Genomic DNA, 23,837 nt, shown 5'->3' with positions numbered 1-23,837 from the left:
GTTTTCCAGAAATTAGCTCAGCTGAAAACAACAAATCTTACTGTCTGTTGCAGGCCACATTTTGTCCTTCATCATGGTTCAAACACTGACATCCACATTAGGGATTGGTTTTAATTTTGGCCCGGAGCATCTGCAGATTAATTCCACACCCATAATGTTATGATCCACTAAAGTTAGGCGTAATATAAAATGAATAAATCCCCATTTTTGTTTCTTCACTGCCATCTTGAATGTAAAGAAGCTTCACCACAGTTCGGCTGCAACCCTGTTCTGTTCTGGTTGCCGCATGGCGTCATACTACAGGAGCGTTTCAGAAGCATTTGGTCATTTCTCTGTGATATTTGTGCTTCTACCCTGACTCTAATATGGTTTCTTTTTTGTCTGTTTTAATTGTATTTATTGTTGTTATTCCCTACTTTGTTGTGCTGTAGCCTACAGACAAAGTTACCATTAAAGCTCCAGCTATCAATGACATGGATTAAAGACTGGGCTGGAATTTAGTTATTAAAAATACATTCATCCTCACAATTGCATCGTATCTATATTTCACATAGCTTATGGTGCCTTCTAGCAGGAGAACTCGACCTGCTCTGTACAATGTGGCAGGCTACATCAAAAATAGACAACAAACATTTTTTTTTAAAATTAGCTTCTGAAACATGCTCCTGGAACAGAATTGTCTAGACTGACTGCAATCTGCACTTTACTGAGTGAACTTTTCTACTTTTGAATATATTTGAAATAGCGAATACTTTTGATATATTGCAACATACAATGATATTGGAAAAATATTTTCATGTCATATTCATGTCTTGATATTTCCAATTGACCCTTTGCTAAGCCACGCCCCTTTGTGATGGTCCAACAGAGTAAACATGGAGTCCACACTGTAAATAACTGCCCCTGTTGAAGAAATATTATCATATTTTTGGAAAAATGAAACAGTGATTCCAGAGAGAAGCAGACAGAGGGGTCTACAGTCTGTGTTTGAAGGCTATATCCAGGATGTCAAACTGACTCAGGAGCAACAACAAGTTAAAAAGACAAAGATAGTTAGAAGCTAAAGCTGAACTATAGGCTACAGATCACAGTGTAAAAGTGAACCACCACATCACTGCTGATAGACACAGAAGACAATGAATATAAAGGGAAACTTTGCCAATATTGAACCAGCTGTGTGGCATCACAGTGTGCGCAGATGAACAGTGTTTGGCTTTGCTTCCATGCTGCTGCCAGCACACGGAGCTCTGCCACCGAATGGGCAGGGACTCCAGGGGAAGTCAAACAATGTTCACCTGCACACTGTGATGACACACAGCTGGTTGAATATCAGCAAAGTTTCCCTGCTTCCCTTCACTGGTTCCTGTAAAGCAGGGTCGGTCTCTCACTGTTATAATCATTAAAAAGCAAAAGCAGCATGTGTACACATTCAGTAGGCTATATCTTCAGTAGCTAGCTAGCTAACCCTACACTTTTCAGGGTTTGATTTTGGTTTTGGAACAGGGAAGAAACGTATATCTTTTTCCAACGTCTCCAGGTAAGGAGTATCATTAATACACAACGTGCCCCAGGCACAACATTTAGCTCCAAATTCACAACACCAGCCTGAAAATGAAGGAAATCTGAAACAATTGCATTAGAGTCAATGGAGCACAGCTGTGCTATTGTCAGACTCTGGTCTGAGCTGGCCTGATGCTACATTATGATTGGCCAGTCTGTGTTCAGTAGCGAAAGATCAGTTTACGAAGCCCTGTTTTGTAGCTATTGACAACATGATGTATTGATGCTTAAAGTTGCACTAAATTTTCAAGCAAGACATTTAAAAAAATCATCTTGGACACTGAGAAACTGCAGCTGATGAGATTAAAAGAGAACACAGGCAGCAGATTAACTGATAATGAAGATAATAGTTTATTGCAGCTGTAACCTCATAAAGTGGATGAATTTTATGTGTGACAAGATTAAAAACTACCTTTTGAACTACAATGACCTTAAAGCGACGTTAAGAATTTTTAATCCATTGGGCTCTTGTTACAGTGTTGGGCCTGTGAACACACACTGTTTCTTATTTAGGACACATAAACCACAACACTCAAGTTTCCCCCCATGATTCAGCTTATTTATCCTTTACCTGCCATAGCTCACTGCTCTCTTTATAGACAATTACTGTTTAAAAGTCTCTTCCTATCTCACACATACTCCTGCTCTCAAGGCAGTCTGACAGTTTCAAATGCTTACACATTCTGTGGAAGGATTCTGACTGAGGCCTGCGTCCACACACATTCATACACAACCTCTACTGTAGGAATGTCAGAGGTGTATAATGCTTCATTTATCACTGCTGCTTTGTCAGGTTTTTCAAAGCTCAAACTTTTGCAATAGACATTTCCATTTCTGACTGAAGAACAGGTGCCCATTATCGCCTTGAAGAGCAAAGAGATGAGCTGAATGTTAACGTTTTACTCCACCCTAGAGACGGCGAGTTCAGATCTTTGATGCAAATGCGGTGAGTCTTATAAGCGCCCCTGCTGCCGTATATTATGTGAGCCTCAACTGTCAACCGCCAACACACAGAAGACAGGATCAAACGTAAGAGGATTCAAGGTGAAAAACCTTTTTTCTGCCTCGTTGTTTGTGGGAGAGAAAGTCTGTGTCAAAAGAATCAGGTGCCGAGGAGCAAAGATCTAACTTTTCAACTGCTCTGTCAAAAAAAAAAGAAGGAAAAAGACTCAATGTCAAAACCTCATTTTGGTATTTTAAAGTCAAGTGAAGTCAAAGCAGGATAAAAAGGGAAGTCACTTCCAGGGCAAGTGTGGTTATAAAGGCTTTAAAGCCTGTTTTGGGTCTCTTATTGACATCATTAATAAAATATTCAACAAAAGTGACAAAACAAAATGAGCTCTTTTTGGTGTTGTCGAATAATGCAGTATATTTTGAATTAAACTGAGCAAATCAACATTCAATTCCTTTTATTTCTTCCATCAGTAGTCATGACTGTCCTTTACTGATCTAAGAGGCTCAGAAAATGGAAATTAGAAAACAGAGACAGAAAAAGTAAAATATAAATATCTGATTTAAACCAACTGTCTGCTGGATAGACAGAAATTATTGTCACTTCAAAGCTCCATCAGTCTGACTTTCTGTGAGTGTTTTCTAAGAATGTATATTCACTCCATTTAATTCCGTCTGAATATCACTATTTGTCAAATTAATCAATATTGAGCAAATAAAAAATACATCTGTTGTGCTAAACTTGCAGCGTTTGAAAGTCAACCCCAGCAATAATTATCTGACACACACACATGACGTGATAAATTAAGTAGAAGAACCAAACTTCCAGCTGGCACTTACAGTGACAGCCACTGAGCTGGAGTTGAATTTTTGGGGAAATGCCGAGAAAAAAATTTAATTAAAGCTGCAAGGAGTGATGAACAGGCCCTCGCACATTTGCGCAGGTCAGGGGTGCTGGCCGGATGCCAGTCAATGCGGCAATGTCAAAGTTGGACACTGCATGCAGAATTTAGATATGTTTCCTGCTTTGAGTGCTTGGTGCTGGAAATGACCTGTTACAAATTGTATACCACTTCCTGCGTCCACGATATGGCACTAAAGACACACACTAATTAAGTTCAAGTGTAGACTCAATGCTAGTTTAATGTAAATCTGATGATCTTTGTCATATTAGGCTGACTTCCTGTTGTCAGCCCTGTGACTCTGAGTCAGTATGGGCATGTAGATATCTCCAGGCCTGGACTCTTATCCAGCATGTTCTATATTGTAGAGTTGAACTTTAAATGTGTGACTCATAAATGACATTTTCTTTAACTTTCACAGAATGACAACAACAAACACAATGACAAAAAAGCATTCCCTATGACTCCAAAAAAATAATATTTCTCTCAGGCCTCCGAATCCTTAACCTGACACACCAGATGGTTTGCTACACAGAACTGTCTAAAGAACTGTTTTTTGGAAACTGTTTGGAAAAAATCAAGCACTTTCAAAATAATACTTGGCAGATGATTAGATGAACCTTCTTTTAGCAATTGTCTGCACTTCACTTTCAGGTAAGAAGCAGATCCTACATTCCCACCTCCGACCTTGTTTGACTTTTGAATGTTACATCTCCTTTAAACAAGTCGTCTATCTGCCACAATTTTATCAACTCTTCCAATTTCAATTTGTTTAGTGATTACTGAAAATTGGTTGAATCTACGTGATTTTATTCCATTGTTGACACCCTCTAGTTTTATTCATGTCCATCAAACCAGGCTATCTAATCAGGGTGATTTACCCAAATATCATAAAATATTCCCTTTCCGCACTTTTTAATCACTGAGCTTCCGAGTATATGGTACGGCTAACTTGCTTTGTGTCCTAGACTACAGAAACCCTAAACCAAGATTTCATCCAGGGGTTCTCTGATCTTTTGTCTCTAATTGGGTCTCATTCACAAATGAAGCTCTGGCGAAAGTTCAGTCAGGAAGACAATACTTTTTATTCTCAGGCTGTAAGTTTCTTTCTTACCCTGCCATTCACTCCTTGCACATATGCTCACTCACTATCTCTAGGTGACATTGTCTGGGTAGACCAATTGAGTCATCAGATCACAGATCACACCTTCTTTGTCAGCCTATCATCTTAGTGCTCCTCATTGTTGATACAGTTCTTTCTTGCTGCCATCATGCGTGCCCTCCACCTACCATCACCACCTAGTCTGAACTCCATGGGGGGATTCATCTTGCTGCTGCTCAGATGTCCCTCATAAACAAAATATCTCCCTTTGGTGTCCAAGCGCCAAAGACTTCTGTTGAATCTTAATCAGCACAAATTATCTGTTAATCTGTACACTCATATTCTGTATTAAATGTTATATTTACTTCACTCCACTGTCTCTCCTGACTGACAAATTTGGGCTTAAATCGTGCCTACAAACAAAATCTGGGATTCATCAATATTTTCTTTGTTAGTCCACTGTGAACAAATTTAGAACTGCCTTGCGCTGGAGCGTGGGGTGTGCAACTTCCATTAGAAAGCAGTCAGGTTTATCTAGGTTGGAAAAATGATGGACAATACTAAAATGCCCAAGTTTTTAAGAGAGGAGTAGAACTTTCATGCATAGTCCTGCGCACCCTTTCTTTTGCACTTGGCAGCTTACATTACCACAGTGGCTCTCTTCGGACAAATACAAGAGCTGCTCTCTGCAGCTCAGGTTCTGGTGGGGTCCCGCTGGTCATATCCTCTTGCAGGACTGCAGCTACAGCCTCAGCCTGTTTATATTCAGCTCTATGGTGGTTCGAATAAATACGGCTGAATATCTGAGTCAGGCCAAAACACTAAAAAAATATGTCCTCGTCCATAGCATCCTCTGCTCTGATATTTTGGGATGCCACTTTTTCTGTTTGAAAGGTAGCCAGTTTGCAATACAAGCAAAGAGAACAAGGTAGTTCTGTTTTTTGAGTGGATTCTAGAGCACGCTCCCCCAACTAACATACCGATCCAAGCTGAAAGGGCTTTCAGTTCTTCCTTGCCTCCAACTACGTCACTTTAACATTATTGGATATAGGAAGAACAACAGATTTTGCAACTGCCAACTTGGTTTTTGTTGTCAATACGCAAGCACGCACTGAGGTTTTTTGCTTCAGTCAACTACATTTAACATCAACACTGGACTGACTGGAAATCCACATAAAAAGTAGTTTCCCTTAAGATACAATGATCCCAACTGGTGTCATAGTCTCAAAAACTGTCTCAAGGACAGTAAATGTTGGATGTCCTAAAACTTCAGTTCAGTGATAGCAAAACTGGAACAGTCTTCTTGAGGCACATGATCTTCTAATATAAAGCCTGTGGCCAAAAACCTAGGAGTGATTTTTGACAGTGTCCTGACTTTCAAAGGGCAGATAAAGACAGCTGTGCAGTCCTGCTTTCGTCAACTCAGAAATTTATCAAAAAATCGAATCATTTTTATCTCATGCTGATTTAGAGAAGGTAATTCATGTTTTTGTTTCGTCTCGTCAAGACTATTGCAACTCTCTCTATACCTGCCTCAGTCAAAAATCAATCTCTCATCTCCAACTTGTTTAAAGTGCTTCAGATAGAATTTTAACTGGCACGAAAAGTAGAGACCATATTACCCCAGTCTTACTACACCTGCACTGGCTACCAGTGAGATTCAGAATTGATTTTAAGATTTCATTGATAACTTTTAAAGCACAGAAAGGCATAGCCCCTGGCTATATTGCTGACCTCTAACTCTCTATGAGCCAGAACGCAGCCTTAGATCCTCAGGCAAGGCTCCTTTGGCTGCTCAGCGGTCCAGGCTCAAGACTAAAGGTGACTGTGTTCTCTATTAGGGCTAGTGTACTTTTGAATGACCTGTCTGAGAAAGTTCGCTCCATATCATATCACAGAGGTGTCTTTGTTCCTTTATTGCATTTCTCTCATAATACCCTTTACTCCTATTTTTTAGAATTTCTCAGCAAACAATTGTTTTCAAGGTTTTGTTCTGGTCTTGATCGTATACCTTTTGATTTTTTTTCCTTCTGTTTCTTGTATTTAAAACACTTTGTAAACTGTTGATTTTAGAAAGGTGCTATACTAAGAGTTATTATTATTATTTTTATTATGATAGTTATTACAACTAGTCCATCACCTATCCTAGTACATCCTATTCTGATGTAACTGATGCTGTTGCAGCATCTGTACAAACCTCTTTAGGAGCAGCCATTGTTGTCTCTGAGTCATCATCACACACACAAAAACCATAAGCTGCCCATACCTCCTCACACTGATTGGTCTGAAGCACTGGTTGTGTGGGGATGCATTAACTGAAGCCTGACAAAATGGATTTCTTTTGATAGTAAACAGTAAATTGACTTGCACTTATGCCGTGCATTTCGAGGCTCGCCACCACTCAAAGCACTTTTACACTACCTGTCACATTCACCCTTTCACACACACATTCATACACTGGTGAATGAGGCTACCATAAATGGTGCCATGTATTACTTAGTTAAACATTGACTTATGCTCACACACCGATGGGGTTCAGTATATTGACCTTCAACATGTGGACTGGAGAGGCTGCAGATCGAACCACCAATCTTCCAATTAGCAGACAACCTGCTCTTCCTCCTTAACCACAGCTGCCCACAGTTCTCATGTGACTCTGCATGGACTTCTACATGGTCAGACTCTGATGCCTCACCTTCACTATCCAAGGTGAATTCCTTTTTAATGGGATGCTGGCAAATTATCTGTACATGTAATGAAGAAGTGCACGGCTGAATGTAGTTCATGGTTGCGATTCAAGGGCATACTGTTATTAAAACATGCCATATTGCTTCTTAATGAATATTTCCTCCCAAATAAGTTCACAATTAAGAAGTCTTGAGCTTAACTTCCCTTGGAAAACTTTACCAACCATTTGCAATCCTCAAAAAAGTCAGAGCGATACGAAAATAAATTCAAACGTAAACTTAAAAACCGTCAAAAATCAAGATGAGTCTTAATCTTGAGACAACCTTTCATCTGTTGGCTTTAAGTGAAGCACTTGTCTCCTTTTCTACAGATCCTACCTGTGACGGAGTGAAACCAGACATCCTGAAGGCGGAGTGGACCAGAGGAACTTCAGCTTTCAGCAGCATCTCCACGTAGTGAGCTGTGCACCAGTAAACTGGAGAGATTCCTGATTCAGCTACTTCCACAGGAACATGGACCTGTCACAACAAACATCTCATTAATCTCTTCTGGTCTCAGAATATTTTCACATCTAAAGTAGAGCTTTATATCTGAATATGCAATTTTGCTTGCATTACTGGTGAATATTCAAACAAAAACAAAAGAAACGTCAATTACAAGCTCCTTGTTTTGTATTCAGTGCTGACAGAGATGAAAAGTTGCTTTTTTTTGACAGAAATGGAAACAGCATGTGACTTTGAGATCACATACAGGCGTGTGTATGTGTGTTAACTGTGTTAACTGTGTATGTTCTTGCCCACATTCAGTCCTAAGCTCGCTGCTGCCTCTTAATCATTTGTGCCCTTTCTTTTTCCTGTGATATTGACCAAATCGATGACGTGGAGTAGATGGAGGCTAACTGCTGTGTGGAGAAATTCATTGGCTGCATCTGCATCAAACACACTGCGAGCACGTAACACACTTTCAGACGAGCCCAATTGAGCTGTATTGACTTTGACGAGAGTCAACAAGATGACAGAGGTTGGAATAATGACAGCAAAGCTTTATCTCAGCAACTCGATTCTTCCCTGCAATTTACAATGATTGAAACCAGACTTCTTTTTAGACTTCCTCCCCGAACCTGAATTCCTTTTACTCTTTTTTATCTCCTATTTCCCCTCATTTATCTCTTTCAATCATCTTCCTTTTAATACTCCTCTTCTTTTTTTCCGCCGAGTAAAAAACATCCTGTTTGTTTTTCACCATGTTAAAAAATGGAGAGTCGGACTGAAAGTCATTATGTGAAAAATGTTAGGATTCATCATCATCTTCATTTATTCATGTGTTCCTTGCTGTGATTCTCAACGTGCTGTGCATGAAAAAGGTGGGATTAAATGAGACAAAGTCAGAGCTGTTAACAGCTGGGAGGCGGTTTTCAAACGGACAAGTTAACCCAGAATCCAGCATAAAAAAAACAGTGCCACATGAACAACACCTACGCACTTACATGCAGATGTACAAAGCTGTTTTAGTTACTTATTTTCCCTTTTTCAAAAGCATCTCAAACTGTCTCCTGAGCAGCAGCACCATGACTGAACTCTTCACAAACCAAGACGGTGACAATACATTTATGCTGAAGAATGCACTGTAGGATGATGCATGACTTAAAAGGAACATGGTCTTTCAAAGGTTGTCAGGTTTGCTCCCATTATATGCTTCTGCAGTGCTAAATTACTGCATATTCAAATCCTGGCTATTGTACATTTGAATTCACAGCATTGTAGTCATGTTTGCATGCTGTTATACTCACAGAGGAATGTATCCTCGCTGGCCAGATGAATGCAGAGGTAAGCAGAGAGGACAGGTTGAGAAGCAAATTTAGAGACCGGTTAACATCTCCAGCCATGATGAGGAACACTGTGGAGGCCAGCCAGTCATTTCCTGGATAACCGTCCTGCAGAGTGACTGGAAGGCTGAGTTAAAGAGCCAAAGGACTGGTGGAGAGACACAAAGATCACAGGCAGCAAACATAGCTCCTCAGATTAGTTTTGCAACATGAAAGTGGTCCACTGACAAATATTGTGCCATATATACATGACACATACAGTATTTATCTTACCTTAAAATGAGACTTGTGTCACAGAAAGGTACATGGTTATAGCTTTAATGAAGAAAAAGTACCACTTTGCATGTAAATTAAATCTGAATTAAGGAACAGCCTCTGTGATTTTATTTCTAACTAATGAGCTGTACATCAGCGTGGCAAAAAAAGATCTAATTTGACTTGACAGATATTTTCTGGCAACAGCAGGTGGTGTTGAATTAATTCAAACAACATATTTAGTTAAACAAATACTATCAGAAGTGGAAATTCATTGACTTTGTTTATCTAAAAGGATTTGTAAAGATAGCGCCAAGGTGTCACAAGAAACTGAGTCCTTATGTTGTGTTAAATAAAGCGTTAAGCTAATACCACTTTACTGTCAACTGACACCGCGGAGTGTCAACCACAGAGCGAGTAATGCTCTGACAGTCAATTAACCCTGATACACCAGACCATTATCTCATAGCAGAAAAACAGCCTCCAACAGTTAAGACTGCTAAGATCCAATTCTCTGTGGGCAGTGTTATTTTGTGAATTTATGAGATGAAAACAGACTCATTCTCCGTCTATCTGCATGGCTAGTGGTAAGTCAGAAAATGTGGGTTTCTTTGTGATTTCAGTGTATGAGGAGTCAAGTGTGAATCCTGTGAGAAATTCAGCCAGTATGATTCATTTACTACAAAGTCTCCCATGTGGCAGCTCTGTGTCGTGAACACCACATTATGCCAGCAATTGCAAGAATAAAAACTAACATGATTCAAAACACCAGGGCAACAACACAATCAGACTCTTAGGTTTCAAACCTGGAGTTTCTAGAGTGGTTTATTCGGGCTCTGGATATAAGCTCTAGTACACTAATGTGATATTGTCTGAAATTGTAAAAGAAAAAATGCATTTAACTTGATCAGAAATGTAATGAAATGTAATATGACAATAAAACTGCCTGACAGATATTGTAATAACACTTTTACAGATAATAAAATACCTTTCAGGTGGGTCTTTTTTGCCACAACTCACAATGTAATTCTTTTAACGGATGATGTAATAACATGAAAAATATGCTTTTTTTTCCTTGGAAATATACTGTCAGTGTAGGAAAAGTGAAATCTAGGCTTTATGTAGAATTGAAATTTACCTCAGATGGCAAGTGGCACATTGCTATCAGGCAAAAATGCATTAACAGAATACTTTACCCACAAAATGACCATTTGCAACTCAATTAGTTACACCGTATTACCTTGACTTCATGAAGAAAACCTATTTTTTCTTGCATGTCTCAACAAAAACAGCAAATATATTAATTTATTTATCGATCAGGGATCACATTTAAAAGCAGCAAAACCACAAACTCTCACACAACTCGTTCAGTATAATCCAAGTCTCATTCATCCAGTCATATGCTCGTTACTTCCTAAACACATGCATTTTCACAAAAGCTGACGTAGAGGTGAAACTTACTTTTGCTCTCTTCATAGCCAAACTCTAATACTATGGTTTTATAGTGAAAATGTATGTGTGAGCATATGACTGGATAAATGAGACTTGGATTATACTGCACGAGTTGAGTGAGAGTTTGTAAATGGATGTTTTGATATAGTTTTGCTGTTGTTAAACACAGTCCCCAGTTAATCAATAAATCAATGTTTGCTGTTTTCCATGGAGGCATGCAGGATAAGCAAAGGTTTCACAAAATCAAGGTAACATGGCATGAATAAGTGATATATAAATGGTCATATTGTGGGTGAAGTATTCTTTTAAACTACATCACAAACAATGGGAAATTAACCCCTTGGTTGTTGTGCAAAGATCGTCCATTAGATCAGAGTGGATCTTAGATGGCTAACTTTACACGAGTGAGCAGTGAAGACAAAACAGTTGATTCAATCTCTATAAAATGTTCTTTTTCATCTGAGTCAAGAGTGATCCTTGTTGAATGAAGTGTCTCCTTTGCCCCTCTTGGGCTTATGATTTTTCTGCATTCAAAAAAGGTTCTGCATGGGGCGTTGGTGGCTTAGAGGAAAGAGGAGGTGCCCCATGTATAAGCCGCAGCAGCCCGGGTTCGACTCTAGCCTGTGGCCCTTTGCTGCATGTCACTCCCTCTCTCTCCCCCTTCACACTTATCTGTCCTATCAATTAAAGGCAAAATGCCCCCAAAAATATCTTTAAAAAAAATGTTCTGCATTTCAAATTGAATTTTAATTTTAAGAAAAAATGATCTTAAAGTAAAAAGGTATTACATGAACGGAAATATAAGTCAGGGCTTTTTATTACATTTCTGTTAAAGTTATTACATGATTGGGTTTTAATACAGTTTGGATCAAGTTAATTGCAAAGTTTGGCATATTACATTTTCAGACACTATTAGATTTTCAGGAAATTATACATTATTAGGTGCTACAAGCTCAGTTTTATTTAAATATTTGATCATTTCATTGAGGTCTTCCTAGAGGCAAATAAACTGCTGAACTCAACTCTCAAAACAAATTCAGGCTATGGTCACTTCCTGTTTTTTTCTGTGCTGATTTGCTGCTTTTGAATATGAAAACCATTAACTTTTGGGTAGAATGGTAACAGCAAGATTGAATATGCAATTTGGCCTTAAAACTTTTACTGGATTTAATGTAAGAACATGTAAAATGTGCTTTACAAACTTACAAATTATTCAGGTTACAACGTCCTCACATTTCAGTGTTTATGCTGTTGGTTTGTTAAACCACTTCGCTGGCCCTCTGTTAACAACCACATCCAGTTAAATACCACTTCATGCTCTTTGAAACTGATTGACAGACAAGCCTCATCTATTTGTAGTACACTCTGACAAGACATCATTTTGAATGATAAAGAATTATAAATAAAGCAGAGCCTGGAAAAGAAAAAACGCATTTTGATCTACCATCAGTCAAACTAAAAATATTGCTTGAATTAATCTCCTCCTCTCTAAAATCAGGGCCTAATTTTGCAAGTCCTTACTTTGACCGAGGGACCACTCAGTTTTCTGTATTTTGGCTTAATTACAGGAACTAAGTATGTCTACAATTCATTGTCCTAAATCTGTGTATGGCTAAATTACCATTTAATCACTCAGCATAAAATATCTTCACGACCAACTTGTTCACATTACTTCAAATGCCAGTGTGGTTTCAGTATTACAAGGAAAATGTCAGTCTGGTTTATATTTGTGGAGACTCTTTATCTCCAAGCAGTGTTTTCATGTTCAGTTGTCCACATACAAAAGGAAACTTCCTGAAGGAGAGAGGAGGGCTATCAGTTGCTATTTGGGACAAAAGGAGGCTGAACTGTTCAGAGACTCAGATGGAGTAAGATTATCTGTATTGTGTTGATCAGACAGAGATGGACACTATCTGTTTCTCGTTGTCTCTCCGAGTGGGACTGGTGCAGTTATCAATCTAACACTGCTGCCACTACACAGGCACATAAATACTGCGTCCTTTGTTGGATGACAGAAAAGATATTACATAAAAAATGAAAATAAAAGTTTGTGTCAATGTGAGTGAGTGCATTATTGTGGGGTAAAGGCAGCACAGCTTTTTGTTTGTGTTAATGTGTGTGCATGTATCTGGAGTAGCTGTGTAAAACATGACATTAAAAAACATTAAAAAAAGACATTGCACATTTCTTGGTTCTCCTTGTGCAAGCTTAATGTAAGTTTCAGTTATTAAAATTATTTGGAATTATAGCCTGAAGTTGGACAATGATGTTGGACTAACTGTGGAGCATCTGTGGACACTGGGTTGCTTAAAGCTTAAAGCAGCATGCTTCACAACGGACCTGGACCTACCTGGACTTACTAAATACGGAACAGACAGCCTGCCTGTTAAAAGACTTCGATAAGGGGCTGGAAGACCACAGGGACACTGTCTGTACACTTCTAAAACAGTAGCCCTCAGTTTAAAAGGCATACAATGGAGGTATGACATTCAATCTATGTTATATATGCTACATGAATGTCACACTTGCATCCTCCTGTTTGGGGTGTTTCAGGGTGTTCACCCATAAAGTTTCCTGTATGTTGGAACATTTTAAGTATTCCACTGGAGTAAAATAAAATGTCTTTGGTCATGTCTTATTATTATAAGAGGCTGACTTTAAAAGGCTTTCCAAATTGTTTCACACATTTGTGTCCCAGAAATGTGGGAAAGACTTTCATTTGTTGGCAGTTATTAGGTTATGGTTATGGTAGGTTATGGTGGGACCCCAATCAAAATTTTTGAACACAGATGCCATTATTAATGTATTTGTGCAAACAATATAGCCCAAGAAAATGGGAAAAATGTCAGAGGGGAATAGTACCTAAAGGATACTGAGGTCTGAAGCAGTTTTGACTCTCTGTGTGGACAAGAAGATCTTAATATGCTTCATTAGCAGCGTCAGGTCGTTCACAGCATCTTCTGTCAGTAGCTTGAGGTAGCTGCCGTACCTGTTGACATGAGACAGAAGAGGAATAATGTAGGTCTCTGGTCATCAGGCATATTTTGAAGAGGAATTCCTGTATAATGCAGCTGTGTACCATTAAATTATACTCCAACAAAAACCATGTATGTTTTTCTGTATATGAAATATAAATAAAAAGCTTTTTTCTATGAAATGTTACTTGATACACTTTCATTCTATAGAGCTTTTTTGTGTGTATGAACTCCCATAATCCCCTCTTGTACCCAAATGACACAGAACACAATGGGAAATATAATAACAAAGACAAAGACCTCAGGCAAATACACAGAAGTACTCATCAAAACTGAATTCAACAAGTCCAATTTGGTCAGATTTAACTCTGCAGCTTTGACACTTCTAAGTCAAGGATTAATTATAAATTCATGTCTAACAACTTTTAATCCTACAAGATACACTGCTCTGTGGGTAACGCTCACACACTGTGTTTCTGTTGATACACAGAATGTAACGTGGCACTCAGTGTCTCTGAACATGCTCCGTAACTTTTCAGCAGGCGAGCTCCCTTCAGGAGAGGCGTCGAGCAAGAGTTATAGACCTGCTATGTAATGAAGCAGTGGGGTGTAATTAAGGACAGAAAGGAGCAGCATGAGAACACTAACGCATGTCAGATGGCCTACTTGTGGGAAAATAAAGACCAGACCAAGTACGACGCTCACTGGCATCATTAGAGTGAAAATGGAACAGCAGGAGAACCCTTACACACCTTCGACAGGTGTGGGGGTCTAATGTGCGAGCAGCAGGGAATAATAATACTCCTCTGTATACAGCAGCATGTGTTTCTGATGTTAAAAAAAAGGTGTGGACAGGTGGCTGTCAGGGCCTCTGAAGGACACACCTTTGGGGGCTGTGGACTTCACATCGCCCACAAAGGGGCTCCAAGGGTCATTCATTGTTGCTCTCTATTTCAATCTCCTGTCTGTCTGGAGAAATTGTTGCTTTTCCGCTTTTCATCTTTGGTGCACATTTGGAGCTCCTGTCCTCTGTGACTCTGAGGGCCTGAAACCAAAACCTGCGGCTGGATGCATAAACGATATACACGCACAAAAACATGCACACACTCTTTCACACATGTAAAGTTGTGTTTATAAAAACTAGGTATACTATGCAGGATTGTCTTTTTGAATTTGTGGAACTGTGTGTTATGACTGGTCATGTGGCCATCTTGGTTGTTGTTGTCTAGTGTCCTGTAAGCCCATATGGGCTGGGTTCCATCTAGGGTAGGACACTCAAAGAAATAAAATAATCAATCAAAAATCATGTAAATGTAGTGGGTGGAGTTTGGACCCAACAGCAACACCAGGGACGGGCGGAATAGTTTATATTGAGCTTTAATGCACCGCTTCAATAAGGGAATGCAGACTGGTGAAGCAACAGAGAGTCAATGTATAGTTTTGGAGTTCCCAGGTGAACAGAATCAGTCCGCAGCTCTCCGTGTGGAAAGCTGTAGCAGCACACAGGTGAGTTGCCGGCGTCCGCCAGGCGCACACAAACAGCAGACAGTTCAATAGCGTGCGAACGAGAGGTGCCAGGCAGAGAGCGATGTCAGACAAGCTGAGATTCCAACACCAGGAGTACTCAGGGGAACTAGCCTCTCTGATGCAAAGCCGGCCGTAGACAGAGGACAGCTTGACAGACGGAAGGCAGAGTGGTTTATCGGGGATCAGATGAAGCAGGTGAGTCAGAGATGGGCAGGGGCGATACTGAACAAGCAGTCAAGAAAGAAATGCTAGAAAGTCATGCATGAGGCGAAGAACAATCTGGCAAGGGGTGTCTGTGAAGCGGGCGTCTTTATTGTGGCAGGGGGTAATGATCCACAGGTGAGCGGTGTCAGCCTGATTAGAGCGGACCATGGGCCGGGTCGGGCTGTAATCTCCCGCCACTATCCTCGGGCTCGGATGGGTTGGGCTCCTCATAATAGACCTAGGCTATGGAACCAACTAATCACACCTGAGGGGGGGGCTCCCCTTGATAGTGCTACTGAGTTGCTGATGGTGAAAACGTGTGTGTCGGCTTTGTCGAGTGTACCAAGTCCAGCACAATGCTGGTATATGACAGCAAAAAGATGGGGACCTCGACACTTCAGAGGCACATGACGAAGGCTTGCCATGGAAAGAAAGGCGTGAGTCAGCCTTCAATGTCCACATTCGTATCCTTAAAAAACATGTCGGGTTTAAACCAGGCTTGGGCTCATAATTACAGTTAAAGGAACAGGCCAGGCAGGGCTCGGACAGAATATGCACAGGCTCTGGTGGGGTCAGGCTGGATTTTTTTGGGCCCGATCTAAGCTCTAAACCTGATGAGGTAGGTGTGGAGGACGGGCAGGAGCGGGAAATGAGAGGACAGGCGATAGGCTGGCAGGTAGGTTTGGTGACAAGGTGGGGTGAATGGAAAATTACTATATGGGCTAAAGAGATGGCATGTATAGAGGACAAAAAGTGCCCAATGTGACTGTAAACACTCGACAAAGTAAAAGCCAACCCCAGATTCACTCTTGTACAACGTTTCGCCTTGCAAAATTTACATTTTTTCTGCGCGGTGTCTCCTGGATTCCTGCTGTATATGGTCTGGTGCCTGGTTGCTACCTTTTTATGAAGTCCCCACCTCACCTGGGGGCTGTGGGGGTACATGCCCATTAAAGTCTTGAGCACAGAAAATAAGAAGCAATAACAAAATAAGGCTGAGGGCAGAGTGCCTGTAGAAAAATACATCGCCACACACTTCTGGTGGGTCTTAGTGATGATTGAGAGGTGTCACTATGTTTTTTAGGAAAATCCTGCATAGTATGAGAACATGCTTACATGAGTTCATTTTTTGACAGGGCTCAGTGTGATATGGAAATGGGAAATAAGGTGGGAGACTGAATCTAATATGCCATGTTGGGAAAGAGGCTCTCAGGTGAGCTCTGATGTCAGAGTGAAATTGCTTGCTCTAAAGTTCATGATTGAAGTGAACTCTAGTGGAAGTTTTAGAGGTGGTTTAAATATAGGTTAATGTTCGAGCACTGCTGTGGCTCTGTCACCAATGCACTTTTAGCTTCAGGAAACTCAAATCAACGAAGTAAGATAGAGGACAGAATGACTGAATTTGAGGTTTATAAATGACTTACAGCAGATTGTTGGTTAAAACATAGTAGCATAAAGTTGAGTGAAATGTTTATATTCTTTCCAAGTATCAAACTGGTGTAAATGCTCCTGATTTAGCACAATCCAGCTGTTAAAGGGTCTTTATTTTTAAGGTGGATACTGAAGTTACTACGATATATAGCTTGCAGTTCAGTGAGTATATGAGTTTATACACAGCAGGCTGTTTCTTCCTTCCCAGGTTGCTGCTGTCAGAACACTGTCTAATTAAATACAGGTTTATGAGCTATAGAAAAACACTTTACTGTACATACCTGAGACAGGTGTTGATTCCCAGCTGCTCCACAGATGATAACACAGTGCTCTCCACACTCTTCTCCTCTGCTGTAAAACAAGCTGATTAAAAAGATAGGTGAAGAGAGGTGGTTATTACAAAGCAAATCAGTACCCAGAGAGGGGATATGGCTCGAGATGCGTTACGACCGTGAAGAATGGAAAAACATGACAATGTATCATGGCTTGCTACTTTCAAGGCACTACAGATGTGATGTTGTGTCTAAGTAATTTCGTAGTTGGCAGTTTTACAGCGGTTGTTTGGCATTTAATTGTGATGTTTGCGAGGTAGCACGGCATCAAGGTGACTTGGGTAATTTCACTAACAGTCAGCCACGGGTAATTTCACAGCATCAATTTGATGGTTTAGAGCAGTGGAGTCATAACTTGTGATTTTAGGAGTGTGGTGGAGTTTTGGAAGAAATACGGTATGAAATTTTGAGCCCTGTGAGAAAGCTCTTTATCTCAGGACTTTATCTTTATCTGTGGAGCGAGATACTGCAGCCGCTGAAAGTGCTGCAGCAGGGCAGCTTTAGATCCACATGCCACAGCTTTGTACAGATCGTTGAGCTATCAGTCTCAGCAGCTGCTCTCATGGGCTCTTACTTAGCACCATTAAGTGTGCAGAATCATAAAAATATATTAGTTTTCGGAGTTACAGTTGTAATTGTGTGGAGAGAGCGATGAAAGAAGCAATAACTGCGGGAGCACTCATATTTTGTTTTGGAAGATGTTTCCACAGCTCCCTGACTTTGGGGAAAAGAATATTATTACATTTGGGCTAATGGATCCCCTGCTTCAGACAGTTTGTGGTAAGATGATGAGAGGATTCAACAATTAATAGAAGAAGTATTATCCAGGCAGCATCAGAGGCAGGGAAAACTTCAAATCCAATTTACAGACTAATGGTGCAGAAATATGAAAGGAAACGGCTGTAATCTACATATCGAAGTGATACTTCAACATCACCACCATCGAAAAATCAGTGCAGAACAATGTGGATTAATCACAGGCCATCAGATGTTGTATTAATTGATAGAAAGTAGCTTGTGATGGAGACATGAAGCAGTGCTAGAACAACTAGTGCTGTGTTTTGTCTCCCAACCTTCTCCCCTCACATATTAACATCTCCAAAAACCTCTTGCTGATAGCAATTACTGTCTAATGGAGATGAATGCTCTGTTGTTGTATTTATTCTCTCCCTTCTCATTGCTCTCTCATCCTGTCTCCCCAGCAGTCTATCTTACAGTTTGTAATAACTATAATCACAACCATTTAACTTTTGTTGCAAAGATGAATTGTTGAAAGATGGCGTATGAAATGCATCTCTGACATTAGTTGTAACAATTTAAGATGAGCCCACAACATCTACGAGGAGGCAAATGTGTGCAGCCTTAAAAGTAAATTGAGACTGCAGAAAACTGTAATTTCTCTCTGATGAAGACTGTGTGACAAGACAGCAAATAGGGAAGGTAGATCTTGAATCAGCAGCTCTTCACAAAATCAAGCTAAACATTCAAGCTAACATGGAGGAGAGGTCCTAAAGGTGCTCAGTACCTGCAGGTCCATGACAACCGAGCAAACTTTATCTGCTGATGTGCAACAGGGCATCAAAACCTTGTGCCAGAAAATCACTGTACTTTTTTGAATAAACTTACTATAAACAAACCCCGCAACCCACTTTTGGACTGCACCACCAGCTGGGAACCACTGTTTTAGATTGTAACAAACTTAGCGTCAAAAAGATGAACATACCAGTATTTCAAGAACAAACACTTTACTTAAATTATATTATGAAGATATGCATGTGGAGGTTTCAATCCACACCAACTCTGACCTGCATTTAGCGTCTGTGTCCACAGAAGCAGCCGTCTGTCAGCAGCAGCTCCTGAGGAGCTGAGAGGACAGCGCCCGGCCAAACTGCCTTCACCAGGGTGACTGACAGCTGACATTACTAAACCAAAATATTTCTCGTGTCAGCCACACGGGAAGTGATCAATAGTGTTTGTATTGATTCATTGATTTTACTTCCCAGCAACACTGTAGTGAGTGAGGGAAACCTGTTCACACTCAGACTGGGAGCTGATCAATCAATATAGATACTGTTAAAAAGTTAAAAGACATTCACAGTGGGATAGTTGTTGGATTTGAACAGCGGTCTGTGCAAATTGGGCTTTACGAAACATGACAGGAATAGACTCATAGCTTAAAAAACACAGGGGGTCTCTGCAGGGGGTTATCATGGAGATTATTAAAACCTTTTGCTGAAGCTTAAATTGAAAACTAGGTGTAAAGTGCCCTACCATGAATCAGGCTTTAAAACTGCACAAACAAGCAAGCTAATGCTAATGTGCAGGAATGTGATTTAGGCAACAGTCCAGCCCTATCAGTTGCAGAACGATTTGTGTTGGTGGAGGCAAATAAATGATTAAATAAACAAACAAATGATAATCAGTTGACACTTTCTACTGTTAACTAATAAATGATGCTTGTAGAACTGTTTTTTAAAGCAATGTCACAGTGAAGGAAGTGATTTTGGAAGTGCTCTCATGTGATACTGCTTAAGGAAAAATTGAATATAAAATGTTAGAGTAGAAGTATAAAGCTACATAAAATGGAAACACTCAAGTATCCAAGCTTAGTAGCTAAGTACAACCTTTTCAACAGCCCTTTACATACACTGCAGCCCAGAAACAGTTTTTTTAAACACTGTTGTTTAACTGAACTCAGCTGGCCGTTAACTGCTCCCTGCATGTAAGCTGTACTGTGTACTGTACAGTTATCCTGCCATTTTACAACAATTACAACTGTCTTCTTTTACCTATTATGCAAGTATACTAACAATGAAGTTGAATTGAACTGACATGGTTTTTCAGGTATTTTTGTTTCCCAAAGGTAGAAATCAGATGAAAAATGTCTTTAATTGAGGATCTACTTAGGGAAAAAACACAGATCTCTGTCTGAGCTATTGAGATGTAACAGTCGCACATAAAGGTGGTCTCTCTTTGTTTCCAGTCACCCAATTTCAACAGACAGCTGAAATAAATGAGATTTGTGGACAGCTGCCTTTAGGAGTCATGGCCATGAAGGGTGAGGAGATACAACTCAGAACAGTGCTCCGACAGAGGTTAATACTTGCCAAATGAGTCTGCTCTCTCCATACAATGGGAGCACTCAAGTAGGGCAGAGTGGCAGAGAGTGAAGTCAACGTCAATCAAACACAAAGAGGTGCCTACCACCCGTTCCCCTGCGCCACACACACACACACACACACGCACACACACATATAACTGGTAGATTGCAGAATTCAACAAGAGCCATGACAGCCGCCTGGTCTCCTCTGAGGCTATTTGGTAGGAGTAATGTTGGAGGGGAAAATGGAAAAGCAGTGTGTGCATGTGTATGTGTATGAAATAGAAAATACACCAGAGATCCTTCATTTTAAAGCAATAAAAAAATGCAGAGATGTGGGCTAATATGGCAATTTCAAAAACTGATTCTTGGTGTGATGCTGGAGCAGAGGGTGCAAAACAGTTTTCAGGGTGTCACAGGTTTTATACAACAGCTTCTGTGCAACGGGACTGACTGAGGGATGTTCTGTCAACTTGTAACTTGTCTGACCAAAGGCAGCAGCTTAGATGAGAGTGTTTACAAGTGCTGTTTGCTTTTGCCCAAGATTTATTATTTACATGCTATTATTTTGCCCTATGTTTTCCTCAAAACTAGTGACTCACACCACCTCTGCTCAAAAATGTGGTATTTTTTGTCACTTCATTTGCACTTCCACATGATGATAGTGCACAGTTTGACACTAAAGGGCTGTTTCATGTTTACTTGCAGTGTCTCTGTGCTCACCTTAAAGAAACAGTTTGCCCCAAAATCAAATATACATATTTTCCCTCATATCTGTAGTGCTATTTATCAATTTCGAAAAAAATACATTTGGAAAACTCCACAGCAATGTCTCTTTCCAGAAATCATGACCCAGTTGCTAAAGATAATCTACAGACCTTCCAGGGACTTTCTTCTTATGAAGCTATTTAGGAACTATTTTCTTTCTACTGAACTCCACCTGCCAACCGTATGAATGTGCAGAGGGACGTGTGCATCTCACTTTGCACCAGCTAGCTAACATGACAGCTCAGCCAAGGAGGATGCCATTAATGTTTCCATCTCGTCACAAGCCTGAGTCTCTCATCCATGAGCACATGCACACTTCCTTCTGCACATTGAAACGGTTGGCGGGTATAGTTCAGTAGACAGAAAACAGGCCCGATATGAAACTGCTCACAACGAGGTCGGGGGAGTGTCATGATTTCTGGAAAGAGACATTGCTGTTTTAAATGTATTTTTTGGCACTTTTCCAAGTACCATGAAGTTTATCTATATCTAGTTGGGTTACATTGGAGAGAAGGCAGACATCTCTATGGCCAATACCTCCAACACTCTGCAACTCATAACAAAACAATCTAGACTGAAAAAAGGCATTACAGGTAGGAGGAAAATATGTAGGGCAGCACAATGGTGTAGGAGACAACTTGTGTCCAGCAGTTAAACTTTTGAAATACACAACTTGCTAACTTTGTCCTTGCCGACTCAGATTCTGAACACAAAAAACTTCAGCAAAAGTTCAAACAAAGGTAAACACAGATATCAGCCTATTTGATTAGCCATTGAAGCTACCAAACCAGCTGCTTATATCTCCTCAGATATAATCTTTAATTACTCCTTGTTCCATATATGGCGTGATTCTATTTAAACAGTGGTAAAGATAATTATTGCAAACAAAAGCCTGAAAAGCTTTGGATCTTTGTTGCTTACAACCTAACTAGCTGCAACTATAAATCATATTCATTCAAACAAGATGAAGGAATAACAGAATTTTTCTTCAAGACTCCAACATCACAAGGTCTCTAATGTCCTTTCTTGTAGGTTTGTCTTTACAAGAAAGTTTGTGTATCCATCCTATAACTTCTTTCATGCTGCTAACATGGTCCCCCTGCATTGTGAATTAAGGATACAAATCTCTGTTAGACAGGTCAGAAAAATTCCTGCCGATGAAATGTATAAAATGTTGGAGGACCAGACAATAAAAAGTGTTTTCAAAAAATATGTAAATTAGTGTAACTTATTTCTAAACATGTAGTGAGGTTAAAGAAATGAATGTCAAAAATGGAAAAATCAACAACTTTGAAGTGTGTGAGTGATCTTGGGTAAATAAATCATCAAAACAAACACTCAGAATTAAGATTCTTCATTAGTGTGGCTTCAGAGGAGACATGCCTCAGTACTGATACTGATTAAAGACATTTAATACACTGTGGGGAAATATTTCAACCCTCAGTGAAGAAAGGCTCACTGAACAGTCTTTCTCCATATTGAAAAAAGCATACTAAAGAAAAGCACACTGAATACAATCACTATTATTCATTACTTAGACTGTACCTTTAGAGACGCTGCACACACACATACACTTCCCTCTATTAGTTGTCTTCTTGCCACAAATGATTGGCTAATAATTATTTTAGTCTCATGCATTATCTGTTCTTCTTCTAGGACATTTGTCTGAATACTTAAACATACATACTCATGTGGTCGGTCAAAGTCTGCACACTATTTCAAAAACCTGCATTACAGCTAATACTAATACACCATGACTGTGGAAAATGCTCTTTCTGGATGAAGGTGGCAGGTATCCACTTAAAGTACAAGCATGAAATCTCAAACATAGGTCTATCCTACAGCTTACCTGCTGCTCTAAATTACCATACAAAACATATTAAATCACATGTAACCGTAGCAAAAGTACTTATGTCTTGTGAAATATAGCAGTTACAGGGTAACCTGGACCCCATTTTCCCATATTTTACTAATGGGAGCACGTATTTTCTTCAACTGGTCCAGTACTGAGTGGTAAAGCTGTAGCCAGCAGCTGTGAAACAGACACCAGGGTAAACACTAAGGGCTTTTGTGCACCATCTGTGTACATTCAAAGAAATTGCTTGTTTTTGCCACTGACAGGGTCAGATTATTGTTCAGTGTCTCTGACATTATGGAAAGGATTCCTACAGAGATAAACCTTTTTGTTGAAGAGTAAAATCCTTTATGTTAACCAGAAACAGCCCCAAAATTGCCATTGCCAAACCCACCAGACTCCATTTACACAAACATTAATTTTATCATCATAAAGCAAACTTCTTTCAAAGTCGACAGAAACAAATTAAAACTCACAAAAGCTGTCTTGGTTTGTCTTTCCACCGTTCCAACAATCACTGACACCGATTTGGTTAAAATAAACCCATTATTCGCCCACTTAGATGTGAAAATATGCTGCTGTCTCTATGCAAACTAAAATTACAGTTTCTTTAAGTTGAGTCTGGTGGATTTGATGATAGCAATTTTGGGGCTCTTTCTGGTTAAATAAAAAGGATTTTACTCTTTAACAAAAAGGTCGACCTCTGTAAGGATTCCATTTATAATGTCATCAGACACTTTGAATAATAATCTGAGTAGTTAGTGGCAAAACAAGCACTTTTTTTGAAAAATACTATAGTTAGTCTTTACCTCCAACTAGAATAGATTCATGTAATGCTGTTAATGTGATTTTTTAAAAAAAAAAAAAAAAAAGTTTGTGGATAATAAAACTAGACAGGAATGTCAAAACA

The 23,837-nt window shown here is 39.7% G+C and overlaps 1 protein-coding gene across 1 annotated transcript in view; it reads right to left on the bottom strand.

The window, feature by feature from the left end:
* The window catches only part of tbc1d32 (TBC1 domain family, member 32), a 102,421-nt gene that overhangs the window by 16,367 nt on the left and 62,217 nt on the right, over positions 1-23,837 (bottom strand). Inside the window, exons 29-32 of the mRNA XM_049589643.1 lie at positions 17,154-17,235; positions 13,609-13,724; positions 8,993-9,147; positions 7,581-7,721 (exon numbers count right to left, since the gene is read on the bottom strand). Of these exons, the coding sequence (XP_049445600.1) occupies positions 7,581-7,721; positions 8,993-9,147; positions 13,609-13,724; positions 17,154-17,235 (494 nt within the window). The remainder of the gene's footprint in view (positions 1-7,580; positions 7,722-8,992; positions 9,148-13,608; positions 13,725-17,153; positions 17,236-23,837) is intronic.

Source organism: Epinephelus fuscoguttatus, linkage group LG11 (assembly GCF_011397635.1).
Source record: "Epinephelus fuscoguttatus linkage group LG11, E.fuscoguttatus.final_Chr_v1".
In the NCBI taxonomy this organism is placed as follows: Eukaryota; Metazoa; Chordata; class Actinopteri; order Perciformes; family Serranidae; genus Epinephelus; species Epinephelus fuscoguttatus.
Note: the sequence above shows the minus strand (reverse complement) of the source record. Positions and strands in the feature narration are given on the sequence as shown.